We start from the raw sequence: 13,469 nt of genomic DNA, 5'->3' as shown, positions 1-13,469 counted from the left end.
TTTCCTCCCAAAGGTGAATCTCATAATCTAAATCTACTTGTAGAAAAATTTATGGAGAAATATATATTCACTCTCTGCCTTCTGCTGATGTACATAAACCATTACCAGCTGTTAGGTCTTTGTCTTGTTTTTAAAGACTCAGATTATTTTCTGTGAACTATGGGTGACTTTTCTGTTTCTTGAAATGAGATTTGTGTTATAGTAACCAAAACTATATGGTATTGGCATAAAAACAGACACACAGGGGCGCCTGGGTGGCTCAGTCATTAAGCATCTGCCTTCGGCTCGGGTCGTGATCCCAGGGTCCCAGGATCGAGCCCCACATCGGGCTCCTTGCTCCACGGGGAACCTGCTTCTCCCTCTCCCACTCCCCCTGCTTGTGTTCCCTCTCTCACTGTGTCTCTCTCTGTCAAATAAATAAATAAAATCTTTAAAAAGAAAACCAAAAAACAGACACATAGATCAATGAAACAGAATTGAGAGCCCAGGAATAAACCTACACATATATGCATAATTTATGACAGAGGAGCCAAGAACATAAAATGGAGGAAGGACAGTATCTTTAATAAATGGTGTTGGGAAAACTGGACAGCCACATGCAAAAGAATGAAACTTGACCACTATCTTATACTGTACGCAAAAATCAACTGAAAATGGATTAAAAACTTTAAAACCTGAAACAATAAAACTCCTAAAAGAAAACAGGTTGGTAAGCTCCTTGACATCAGTCTTAGCAGTGTAGTTGTGGATCTGATTTCAAAGACAAGGGAAACCAAAGCAATAGTAAACAAATTGAACTATATCAAACTAAAAAGCTTCTGCATGGTGAAAGAAACCATCATCAAAAGGAAAAGGCAACCTGCTGAATGGGAGGAGATATTTGCCAAAATTACATATCTGGCAAGGGATTAATATCCAAAATATATAAAGAACTCATACAACTTAACAAAAAATCTGATTTAAAAAATGAGCAGAGGATCTGCATAGACATTTTTCCAAAGAAGATAAATCAGTGGCCAACAGGCACATGAAAAGATGTTCAGCATCACTAATTATTAGGAAAATGCAAATCAAAACCACAATGAGATACCACCTCACAAGGGTAGATTGGCTATCATCAAAAAGACAAGAAAAAACAAGTGTTGGAGAAGATGTGGAGAAATGGGAACACTTGTAAATAAAACCCTGGGAATGTAAATTAGTGCATCTGCTATGTAAAACACTGTGGCTATTCCTTAAAAAGTTGACAAAAGAACTGCCATACTATCCAGCAATTCCACTTCTGGGCATTTATCTAAAGAACATGAAAACATTAATGCGAAAAGATATATGCATCCTGTTGTTAATTACAGCATCATTTACAATAGCCAGCATATGGAAACAATCTAAATGTGCACCAGTGGATGAATGGGTAATATATACATTGTATTATAATCTATATAATCTATATATATATTTATTTATTTAGGATTTATATATACATATATATATGTTATATATACACAATGGACTACTACTCAGCCATAAAAAGAGTGAAATCAGATGGCAACAACATGGATGGACCTTGAAGGTATTAAGTGAACTAAGTCAGAAGGAGAAAGTAAAAAATATAATCTCAGTCATATGTGAATCTAAAAAAACAGAACAAATAAAAACAAACTCATACACAGAAAACAGATTGGTGGTTATCACAAGGGTAGTGGTGGTACTACAAGGGTTACTACAAGGGTAGGTGGTTGAGGGGTGGGCGAAATGGGTGAAGGAAGTCAATTGTATGGTGATAAATGGTAACCAGACTTTTGGAGGTGATCATTTTGAGATTAATACAGATATTTAATTATAATATTGTATACCTGAAACTTATGTTACATAGCAGTTTTACTTCAATTAAGAATGGGATTTGTAATTAAAGTATTACTGTAGGAGTGCCGCTAAATACTATTTTTGGACACTAAGATTTGGTCTAATGCTACCCAATAAAAGAGTAAAATGGGAGAGAGGGCTTAAAAACAGATGAATACCAAATAGGAAAATGGCATATGGTGAGGTTGCTACTAATTTGTTACTGTGGTGCAGTTGATCCCTTGTGAGAATTCTTTTCTTGCAAAGTTTACACTGTATCATATTACAGAGATTATGAAGTCTATCATCAAACTGCTTATCACATATATATACTAGTCAAGTAATAACTCTTAGCATGGATTTTTGTAGAAGTTTTTTTTTTTAAAGATTTTATTTATTTATTTGACAGAGACACAGCAAGAGAGGGAACACAAGCAGGGGGAGTGGGAGAGGGAGAGGGAGAAGCAGGCTTCCCGCTGAGCAGGGAGCCCGATGCGGGGCTCGATCCCAGGACCCCGAGATCATGACCCGAGCTGGAGGCAGACGCTTAACGACTGAGCCACCCAGGCGCCCCTGTAGAAGTTATTTTAAATCAATATTACTTTAAATGGATAACATCTAATTTTTGCATTGGTATATATAAAGTTTACATGTATCAAATACTATAAAAGCTCTATAAGCAATTTTAAGTCAATTTATTTGTTTATTTATTTTGCAGCCTTGCATTGCATCCTGAACGAGTATTAGTAGCAACAGGACAAGTTGGGAAAGAGCCTTATATCTGTGTTTGGGATTCATACACTGTGCAGACCATATCAGTTCTAAAGGATGTTCATACACATGGTATAGCCTGTTTAGCATTCGACTTAGATGGACAGGTATGTGATATTTTTTCTCTTTTCCTAACTATATCTTAAAAATGTGTACCATAGGAAAATGATTATATATCTATAAATATTAAATTGGAAAGCAATAGATGAAAAGTACCTGTTTGTTCAAGGGTAGAGGTAGGTAGGTTGGGTGGATAGTTAATGAACATAAGAAAAATAAGAACAATAAGGAGTCTTTATTTCATGTATCGGGAACTTTTTAATTAATGCTATTATGAAAGCCAAAGAGATTCTGACTCAGTAGAATATTACCTGGTTGTCCTAGAAAATTTTACATATAAATAATTCTTTTCCAGGTAGTGTACGTTGGTAAGACAGATGGGAGACATCTTAGGAAAACTAGGTTTCTCAAAGTAGAGCTGTATACATTTTAATTTTCAGTTATTTTAAAGGTTTCTGTTAAAATTACATTTTTTATTGAAAATAGAGGCAACTCCTATAATATGAGCTATTTTTATACAAAATCAAAGTTGAAAACAAAGGATATAATTATCATTCCATTTACTTATCAGTTCCCAAATTATTATCTACCTCTAGTTAATGATTGTTAAAAAAAATTAAACATGCCAAGAACTTTTTTGTGGTACTGTCATGGAACTTGTTATACCTAACACATATTTAAGAAGTAGTAAGAAGTTGAATTTTGCAGATATGGTTAATTTATAGTCTTTAAATTTTTATGTTAAAATTAGACTTTAAAAATCATTTTAATTTTTAGAAAAATTTTAGTTACCTGCTTTTCAGTTCATAAAATTAATTTTATAGATTGAGATTTTACAGAAACAGATTACATTGTGTTCCCTTGAAAATGATAAGTAGATATTTTATCTATAACTCTGAGGAATAGCTTATTTGAGTAGCATAGATTAATATGACTTAAGAGTCTGGTAAGAGATCTTTAAAGACTTAACTGGAACCTTTCATTTGGGGAAAAATGTGCTTCTAGGTTTAATATCACTATGTAGCAGTGATTGGCAATTATAGAACCTTAACTCGTGTCCCATTTTTGCTATTGTTTTTCAAGTCCCTTACTGTCCTCATATCAATTTTCTTTTCTTTTTTTTATAAAAGATTTTATTTATTTGACAGAGAGAGAGATAGTGAGAGCAGGAACACAAGCAGGGGGAGTGGGAGAGGGAGAAGCAGGCTTCCCGCGGAGCGGGGAGCCCGATGCGGGGCTCGATCCCAGGACACCGGGATCATGACCTGAGCCGAAGGCAGATGCTTAAGACTGAGGCATCCAGACACCCCTATTTTCTTTTTTTTAAAGGAAGAGATTAATACTCTTTACCTAGCTCACAGGAGATTAAATTTTATGAAACAAACCTCCACAGTTTTTTTTTTTTAATCATTTACCAAAAGTGTTATGAAGTCCAAGATGTATTAACTATAATAAGCTTCTGTATACTTTAAACACAGATGTTTTCTTCCTAATTTTGGAATTGCTCTTTCTAAATGTAAGATATTGCATTGTTGAGGAACTTCTTTAATATAGACAAGGAAGTCATGCCTATAGCTTTTCCTAGTTGAAAGGCCTTTAATTTTGCTTATTTTAAGTAACTTATAAGAAAAGCCTTGGGTACATGTATTTTATTATCACAGATCTTCATGAAAAAGTGTTACTTAAAAATTTAAGCTTATAAAAAAACATAACAGCTAAAAGTTATTGAGCACATACTAAGTACCAAGCATTGTGCTAAGCTTACCTTATCTTATTTAATCCTCACAACAACCCTATGAAATAGATATTATTATTATCTCTATTTTACAGATAAAGAAACTGAGACTTAGAGAGGTTAAATAACTTGCCCCAGGTTACACAGCTAGTAAATGGAGCCAGAGCGGAAACCCAGGTCAGTCACACTCCAAAGCTCGTGTTTTTAACCGCAGTACTCTCCTGCCTCCCAAACATGGAACTTAGGAGGTAGTGATTGATATTTCAGAAGGAACTCATCCATCTTAAATATAGTTAAAACTTATAAGGAACTGCTGCCAATTGAAGATTAAGTTAAGAAGAGTATCTCTGAAATTATATTAATGAGAAAATGCTTTAGTTAAAAAATATATTTGAGAACATATCTATTCACTAATATCTATAAACTGTTCATGAGATATCAACTGGGAAATATTGTGTGATTTTTACATTTCTACTAGATTTGAAACTGTAAGGGCTCTGTTAAGATTTATCCAATGAATGAGTTTCTCTGTTGGTAGTAATGCTGAATGTTATTTTCCCAGAGGCTTTCTTCTAAATGGACTGAATATCCACTCTAATACCAGAAGTCTGCCTTATTGAGAATAATTAGAACCTGAAAAGTCTACTTATATAAATGCACACCAAACAGGGACTCAGATTTCTTAGTGGAAAGAAGGAAAATTTGAGTGGTACTTTGTCTTGAAAATACAACAATACATTATAAAAACATTTCTCATACTAAAATCTAAGCTATAGTTACAGCTCTGGTGATTTGCAGAATAAATAAGAATAGTGTTAATTTTTTTTAACCTAATTTTGTCAGTTACAAAATAAAATGCTTTAGTTTACCTTTGACTGTTGGCACATGATTATGAAGAGAGTAATTTTTGTAAAAATAATGGAGTTCACTGGTTTTTTCAAGTGCCTTTTAGCAATCTCTTGATATCAGGACATATCTCAAGTGCCTAATGTATTATTCTTGAGTCTTTTTCTATTTCTTTGCCAGATCCTAATTTCTGATGGCTTTATTTATAATTTTACCAGTATTTGCTCCCTTAAGCCCTGCATCTTTTGCAAAATTTGTGATTTTACTTTGTAACATTATGACAATTAGTTCTTATGTAATGAACACAGATCGCAGGGACCCCCCTACTAAAATCTTTTAAGTATAATTGTTCCTTATTTGAATATGTTTCACAGTTGCAGGAACTTATGGGATCATCTAGTTGTGTCTATTGGGATATTTTTCTTATTTGAGTATTTAGTGTGCTAGAACTTTTTAATAAATATTTCCAATTCAATTAATGGACAGAACCAAGATTTTGTTTGGGACTAAGATCAAGGAGGAATTTGGGAAGATGAATAGAGGCTTCTTTATCTGGCTTTCTTTCTCCCTCTCTGACTTTAGCTTTTCCTTCTGTCTGCTTCTTAAATGTCAGTGTTCTTTAGGAGTCTGTAGCCTTCTTTTCTTTTTACTTATTCTCTCTAGGTGATCATTTAGAGCCATGATTTTAACGCCCACGTCAGCTAACAGTTGCCCCAGCTTCTCTCCTTAACTCTAGATACCCCGTCCCTTGAGTGTCATACAAATATACCATATATTACACATTTAAAAGTGAATATCTCTTTGTCCAACTCTATTAAAACAAAAAGTTTATTCTTTCTCTGGCTCTGGCCTACCTTTCCAACTTTGTCTCCTGCCACTTTCCAGGTGGCACTCCTCCCCTCAGCCACCCTGAATTAGGCTTTTTCCTGACAGCACCATGATCTCTGTAATCTTGGTGTCCTCTGGTCTGAAACACTTTCTCGTACTTTTCTACCCAGATCTTCCTCAGTCTTCCAAGGTACAGTTAAAGCATTAATTAAAATTATTTTTATTTATTTGAGAGAGAGAGAGCGCTCATGGGGCAGGGAGGGGGAGGAGTGCCCCATGCCCAACTGACTGAGCCACCCAGGCACCCCTAAAGCATTACTTTTACTGGAAGACCTAATCTTCTTCCTCATCTACATAGGCTGGGTTAAATGTGAGAAAAAGTGATAAAGTAAAAAATGACAGCTAGGAGAGGAAGTAGTATTGGCTTGGTTATTTCTACCTTATCCTCTCTGCTGTTGCTTAACCTATGCTGAGGGAGGTTGATTTTGGCTATGTAAGTTTATCAGGGCTACAGAGCAAGTGCTCCCAGATCTCTTTTGTTACTGCCTATACTGAGCTGGATGTTTGGAGGTTCTATAGAGATACATGGAGTTTTAAAGCTTTTGACCAAGTGTGGTTTGCTGTGTGTATATGATGAGCCAAGTCAGAGAGAAAGGACAGTGCCTCTCTAACTGTCCCTCACTTGATACTTGTGAAATTTTAATCTCAACACAGTAGGTAAGGATCTCTTTTTTTTTAAGATTTTATTTGTTTATTTGACAGAGAGAGACACAGCGAGAGAGGGAACACAAGCAGGGGGAGTGGGAGAGGGAGAAGCAGGCTTCCGGCAGAGAAGGAAGCCCAGTACGGGGCAAGATTCCAGGACCCTGGGATCATGACCTGAGCCGAAGGTAGATGCTTAACCACTAAGCCACCCAGGCACCCCTCTTTCAGCTAGATACTGATACCTTATAGTTCCCAACTATTAAAGACTCTCAAGAAAGCAAATCCTCTCCTCTTGTTCCCTTGAGATTTCTGCCAGCATGATTTGATGGAGAGCCATATATACTATGTATATACTGTATCTTTTTTATGGGAGCCATTCTTTCCACCCATTTGAGGATTTAAATAGTATTTCTACTTTGCAGAAATCTGTTTCTAACTGGGTACTAGATGGCATTTCTCATTCGGACAGGAAGAGGGCATAGGTTCTTTTCTTTCTCTCTTTTTTTAAAGATTTAATTATTTGAGAGAAAGAGCGCGTGTGTGTGTGTGCGCACGCGCACCCGCGCATGCCTGTGTGTGAGTGTGGGGAGGGGCAGAGGGAGATAATCTTCAAGCTGACTCTCTACTGAGCACGGAGCCCAACTCAGGGCTCGATCTCACAATCCATGAGATCATGACCTGAGCTGAAACCAAGAGTTAGACACTCAACTGAGCCACCCTGATGCCCTGAGGGCATAGGTTCTTAAAGCTAATTAAGGTTATGGTAAACTAATAATGATAGCAAACATTTATATAACATTAATCATATAGTAACTCTCATATATATATTAATTTCCATGTTAACCCTATGAAACACTTTTATTATCCCCACTTAATAGGTGAGGAAACTAAGCTACAGAGAGGCTGCATAACTGCTAAAAGTAATCCAATTAGTGAGAAATGGAGCTAGTGTTCAAACCTAGGCAGTCTGGTATCAGCAACTATGCTTTAAATCAGAGATTCGTAAACTTTCTGTAACAAGTCGGGAAATATTTAAGCTTTGTAGACCATACTGTCTCTGGCTCAACTACTCAGCTCTACATTGTAGTGGGAAAGCAGTCACAGACAGCTTGTAAAAGAATGGGTATGGCTGTGCTCTAATATAATTTTATTTACAAAAACAGGGTGCAGGCAGGATTTGGCCTGAGGGTTGTAATTTGCTGGCCCCTGCTTCTAAACCAGTGCTTTTCAAATTGTGTGTTGTGGGCTGATCTTTATGATTTCTTCTTTAACCCTTCAGTTACTTAGAAGTGTATTGTTAATTTCCACCCATTTGGAGGATTTTCTGTACAACTTCCTGTTATTCTAATTTCTGTTTTTGTCAGACAACATAGTCTGTATTTTGATTTTTTAAATTTATTTAGGCTTATTTTGTGATCTTCATGAAGCTCATATGCACTTGGAAAGAATGTGGAAAAATATATGTATTATACTGTTTCCTTTCTCCTTCTGTTTACTGTGCTATTATTCATTTTACTTACACATATTTTGTAAATTTCATAACTGTTATTTTTGCTTTAAACAGTTTTAAAAGAAAATTAAAAACAAGAAAAGCCTTATTTACATATTTGCCATTTGGGCATTCTTCATTCACAAGTGTATCATTTCTATCTGCCTGAAGAAATTTCCATTATCATATCTTCTAGTGCAGGTTTGTCAATGGTGTATTTTCTCATCTTCTGTTTACTTGAAAAACATTATTGTGATCCAATTTTCAAAAGATAATTTTGCTAGGTATACTATTCTATGTTACCTTATTCCCCCTCAGCATTTTAAAGATTTTATGTATTTGAGAAAGAGAGAGAAAGAGAGAGAGATTGGAAAGTGTGAGCAGGGGAGGACCAGAGGGAGAAGGACAACAGACTCGTATCTTTTCTTAATGCTCTAAGCTGCTATTAATCCTATGGAGTGAATTTTTATTTCACATAACTTAATATTTATTTTTACAAGTTCTACATGTTCTTTTATATCTTTTATTTCTCATTTTATTCCTTGTATGTTTTAAAATAATTCTTTTTGGGGGGGGTTCCTTTTTTTAAATTTTAAGTTCAATTAATTAACAATATAGTGTATTATTAGTTTCAGAGGTAGAGTTCAGTGATTCATCAGTTGCATACAACACCCAGTGCTCATTCCATCATGTTCCCTCCTTCATGCCCACCACCCAGTTACCCCATCCACCCCCACCTCCCCTCCAGCAAGCCTCAGTTTCTTTCCTATGCTTAAGAAGTCTCTTATGGTTTGTCTCCCTCTCTGGTTTCATCTTGTTTTATTCTTCCCAGGTTTTTTTTTTTTTTTTTACTAACCAGAATCTTGCTGTATGTATTGTTCTTTGATGTGCTTTTTGGAGATGTTCTCAGCCTAGCACACTCCTTTTATCCATTCTATATTCCACAGAAATAGATGTTTGGGTTGCGTCATTCTGCTGTTATAATTATTCCCACTTTTTGTGCACAAACTTGAGCACAGGGGCTGAAATTTGAGGGGAAGAGTGTCAATTTGAGCCCTTGGCAATCTGAGGTGAAGGCATGTTGACTTGGCATTTAGCAGGTGGCAGACCGTGCATGCTGACTTGGGCAGGAGGGCAGTTGGACTGTGAATTTGGGACCCACAGGCCAATGGCTTTGTGTGTGACAGGGACGTGGCTGGTTTTGCTTTTAATTTTTGTTTTTCTGGGAAACTTGATCTCTCCCTCTGTTCTAAATGAAAGCCTTGCTGGATAGAGTATTCTTGGCCACAGATTTTTTCCTTTTAGCAGTTGGAATTTATCATGCCACTTTCTTCTGGCCTGCAGAGTTTCTGCTGAAAAACCCACTGATAGCCGTATGGGGTTTCCCTTGTATGTACCTGCTTTCCTTTCTCTTGCTGCTTTTAAAATTCTCTCTTTATCACTACTTTTGGCCATCTTATTTACTTTGTGTCTTGGTGCAGACCTCTTTGGGTTAGTTGTGTTGGGGGCTCTCTGTGCCTCCTGGATCTGGATTTCTCTTTCCTTCCCCAGATTCAGGAAGTTTTCAGCTATTATTTCTTCAGACAAATCTTCTGCCCCCTTTTCTCACTCTTCTCCTTCTGGGATCCCTATCATGTGACTGTTATGCCTGACAGTGTTGCTGAGTTCCCTGGGTCTATTTTCATTTTGCGTATTTTTTCCCCACTCTCATCTGCTCGGCTTGATTGCTTTCTATGACTCTGTCCTCCAGGTGGCTGTTCCTTTCTTCTACTTCCTCTTGCTTGCTATTTATTCCAGATGGTCTATTTTTATTTCCATTTAGTGAGTCCAATAGCTCTAATTGGTTCTTTTTTATGTCTCCTATCTCTTGGTGGAGGGTCTCATGGAGGTCCTGCAGTCCTTCCTCAATTCTAGCGAGTATCTTTATGAGCGTTACTTTAAATTCACTATCAGACATATTACCTCCGTTTCGTTTAGGTCTCTTGCTCTGATTTTGTCCTATTCTTTGATTTGGGACATATTCCTCTGTCTCCTCATTCTGTCTCTTGCGTTGTCTGTTTTTCTGTGTTAGGAAAGTCAGCTACGTCTCCTGCACTTGAAAGTAGTGGCTTTATGAAGAAGAGGTCCTGCAGTGCAATGTCTGTTCCCCAGAACCTGGTGCTTCAGGGGGTGTCTCCTATGTGTGTTGCTCCAGGGGTGTCCTACCGTTGTGGCTAGGATGTGTTTGCCTTCAGTCCTGTTGTCTGCGATGGCTCTCTGCCTGTTATGGGCAGAGTCGGGTGCCCGTGGTGTTAGTGGACTGCTCCGAGGCTGCCTAGGGCTTGAGTTGAGTCAGACCAGGCGTTTGCCAGAGAGGCAGTAGCACCAAACTGCAGGCACTGTCCCTGTGTCGTCCCCGGAGAAGCTTTTGTTGGTGGGTAGGGCCTGCAGTCAGACCCACTGCCTGACCCCAGCCCACTGCTGGGGTCACAGTCAGACGGGTGTGTGGTTATCTTCCCCTCTCCCTGGGGTAGGACTCACTTTGGAGTGGTGCTGACCCTTGTCTGGGCCGCGCTCACACTGCCAGGCTTGTGGCACTGCTTTGACGGGATCTTGCCAAAAGCGATGGGAGGGGGTGGATCTGCTTCACTGTGGCCTCTTGTCTATGCTGGGCTGCAGAGAGTCTGTTCTGCCAGTTTTCGGGCTGCTTTCTGGGTTATTTATGCCGACGTGGGTGCTCTCTAGGCGGCCAGGCGGCAAGAGGTCAGCCCAGGGACGTCCTACTCTGCCATCTTCCCAGCAGCCTCTGCTCTAAAATAATTTTTGAGTAAAGCTCTGGGCTGGCTCGGTCAGTGGAGCATGCAACTCTTGATCTTGGGGTTTTGGGATTTAGCCCCACATTGGGTGTAGAGATTACTTAAAAACAAAATCTTAAATAAAATAATTCTTGAGCATCTTGAACATTTTCATTTTAATAGCTAATGTCTCAATTTTAATAATTTCTGTGGTTCTTAGGTCTGTTTCTATTAACTGATTTTTCTCCTGATTATTCGTCACATTTTCCTCTTTGTTCACATGTCCAATAATTTTTTATTGGATGCTGGACATTGTGTTACATTCTGAATTCTAGATTTTGTTGTATTCCTTTAAAATATTTTGGACATTGTTCTGGCAGGTAGTTAAGTTCCTTGTGGATCAGTTTGATCCTTGTGAAAGCTTGCTTTCACACTTTTGGGGGACAGGGCTGAAGTAGCTCTTCCTCCAGAACTGTTGGTTTAATTTCACCACTAAGTTGTGACCCTTCTGGGGTCCCCATTGAATACCTAGTGAATTCAAAGAAATATCTACATTCTGGTTATTGGGAACTCAAGGGATCTTGACCCTTTGTGATCTCTGGGAATTTTTTGGCTTCAGCTCCCCAGTAATTGCTTTTTTTTTTTTTTTCCTCCAGAATTTGTTCTTTGTGTGGCCTCATGGATTTCACCCTAAGCATGCAAAGATTGGTGTTCTCAAGGGGACCCATAAACAAATTTTCTGGAGCTCTTTCTGTGCTCTGCAAATTCTAGCCATCTTGACCTCTCTGAATTCCAGGCTCTGTCTTCTCAAATCAGCAAGTCTGCTGGGCTCTGTTTGGATTCTACCTTTCTATGCTATAATCTGCAAGTTGTCTCCTAGATGAAGGCTGGAGCAAGTACCTGCACCTTGTTTCTCCCTCTTTCAGAGCTCACAGTGCTTCACTTCCTGTTATGAATGTCTGAAAGCATTTGTTTCATACATTTTATAGTTTTCTGGTTGTTTATCATGGGGGCAAGTTCAGACCCTGATACTCCTTCATGGCTGGAAGTCCATATTTTGTGTTTCTTAACCCCTCTCACACTTTCCATCTCACTGTCTCCTTAACTCTGTATTTTCATCTCCCTCTAATTGCCTATTTAACTTTTCCACTGTGTTTTAAATTTCATTTATTTTTCATTTCTAGAAATTCCATTTGCTTCTTCAGATCTGCTTGAATACTTTTCACAGTCTCCTATTCTTTGCTCATATGAAGATACTTTGAAACCTTAATTTTATTTCTCTCTTCCCCTCATAATTCCAATGTCTGATGTTTTCTAGAACTGATTTTGCTATTTGTCTTGCTGATTCTTACTCATAGTCCCTTATTTCCTATGGTTATGGCGGTTGGGGGTGTTTATTTTTATGTTTATTGAATTGCTACCTGTAGGAATTCTTTGAGGGATGGATTGAAGTGTCAGTTCTCCAGGTAGGATTTATATTTGTGCTACACTGTTGAAAATGCCTGAAGACTGAAACCCTCAGGACCACTCTGAAATTTTCCACTTGAGGGGTTCATAATTAACGTGGAGTTAGGCCCTATGACCGTGTGAAAGCTGCTTTTGACTATCAGTTTTCAGGGAGGATTGTCTTCCCCTTCATGCATTGCCGTGCCCCCCCCCCCTTTTTTTTAAAGGAGTAGTTTCTTGTTTTCCCTTATTCTGAGGAGTTCACTGCTTTAGTCAGAAGTCTGAAGTTCAAATCTACACCTTGGACTGGCCCTAAACTTTATCTCCTATTTTTGTCCAGCCTATAGAGCAAAAACCAGGCTTACCAGGAGTTAGCTGGTACCTTTAGAATAAAGTGGTTGTGGGAGCTCTCTTACCCTCCAGGATTCCTGTCTGAAATCTCTTTGTTTTTGTTCCAGATTTCATAATTCCTTGACATAATTCAGCAGTGCATTTAAAAAGATTATGGAAACATAGAATCCATTTACATTTACAGGAAACATAAAATCCATGTACATTTTATCCAGCATTTTTAGTTTTTAGCAGGAGAGATGTTTAGGGTATTTTGTCAGTCCTACCGTTAGGATGGAAGTCTCTTCTGTTCCTTATTGTGAAGAACTACACGTATGTGAATATTAACAAGATGAAATACATCCAGCCTTTCTCTGTGAAGTCTGTATAATATAAATGTGTAAGTTTTGATGTGTAAGTTTATAGTACCCATGAGTATAATTTGTTTGCCATTTATAATTTGGTTCCTTTTTTATTTGTTTGCCTTTTTATTCCCTCATGGACTTCTTGGATATAATTCAGCGCTTGGTTTCAGTTGGACTTGATTCAAAGAATGCAGTTTGTGTTTGGGATTGGAAGAGGGGAAAAATGTTATCTATGGCCCCTGGTCACACAGATAGAGTAAGTATTCTCCTTTGGGGTT

General features: G+C 37.9%; 1 protein-coding gene across 1 annotated transcript in view; it reads left to right on the top strand.

Moving 5' to 3' along the window:
• EML5 (EMAP like 5) overlaps nucleotides 1-13,469 on the top strand; it is a 168,591-nt gene that overhangs the window by 27,460 nt on the left and 127,662 nt on the right. Inside the window, exons 2-3 of the mRNA XM_078054081.1 lie at nucleotides 2,561-2,720; nucleotides 13,349-13,447. Coding sequence (XP_077910207.1) covers nucleotides 2,561-2,720; nucleotides 13,349-13,447 — 259 coding nt within the window. The remainder of the gene's footprint in view (nucleotides 1-2,560; nucleotides 2,721-13,348; nucleotides 13,448-13,469) is intronic.

The sequence above is a fragment of the Halichoerus grypus genome, chromosome 8 (assembly GCF_964656455.1).
Source record: "Halichoerus grypus chromosome 8, mHalGry1.hap1.1, whole genome shotgun sequence".
NCBI classification, from domain to species: domain Eukaryota; kingdom Metazoa; phylum Chordata; class Mammalia; order Carnivora; family Phocidae; genus Halichoerus; species Halichoerus grypus.
Note: the sequence above shows the minus strand (reverse complement) of the source record. Positions and strands in the feature narration are given on the sequence as shown.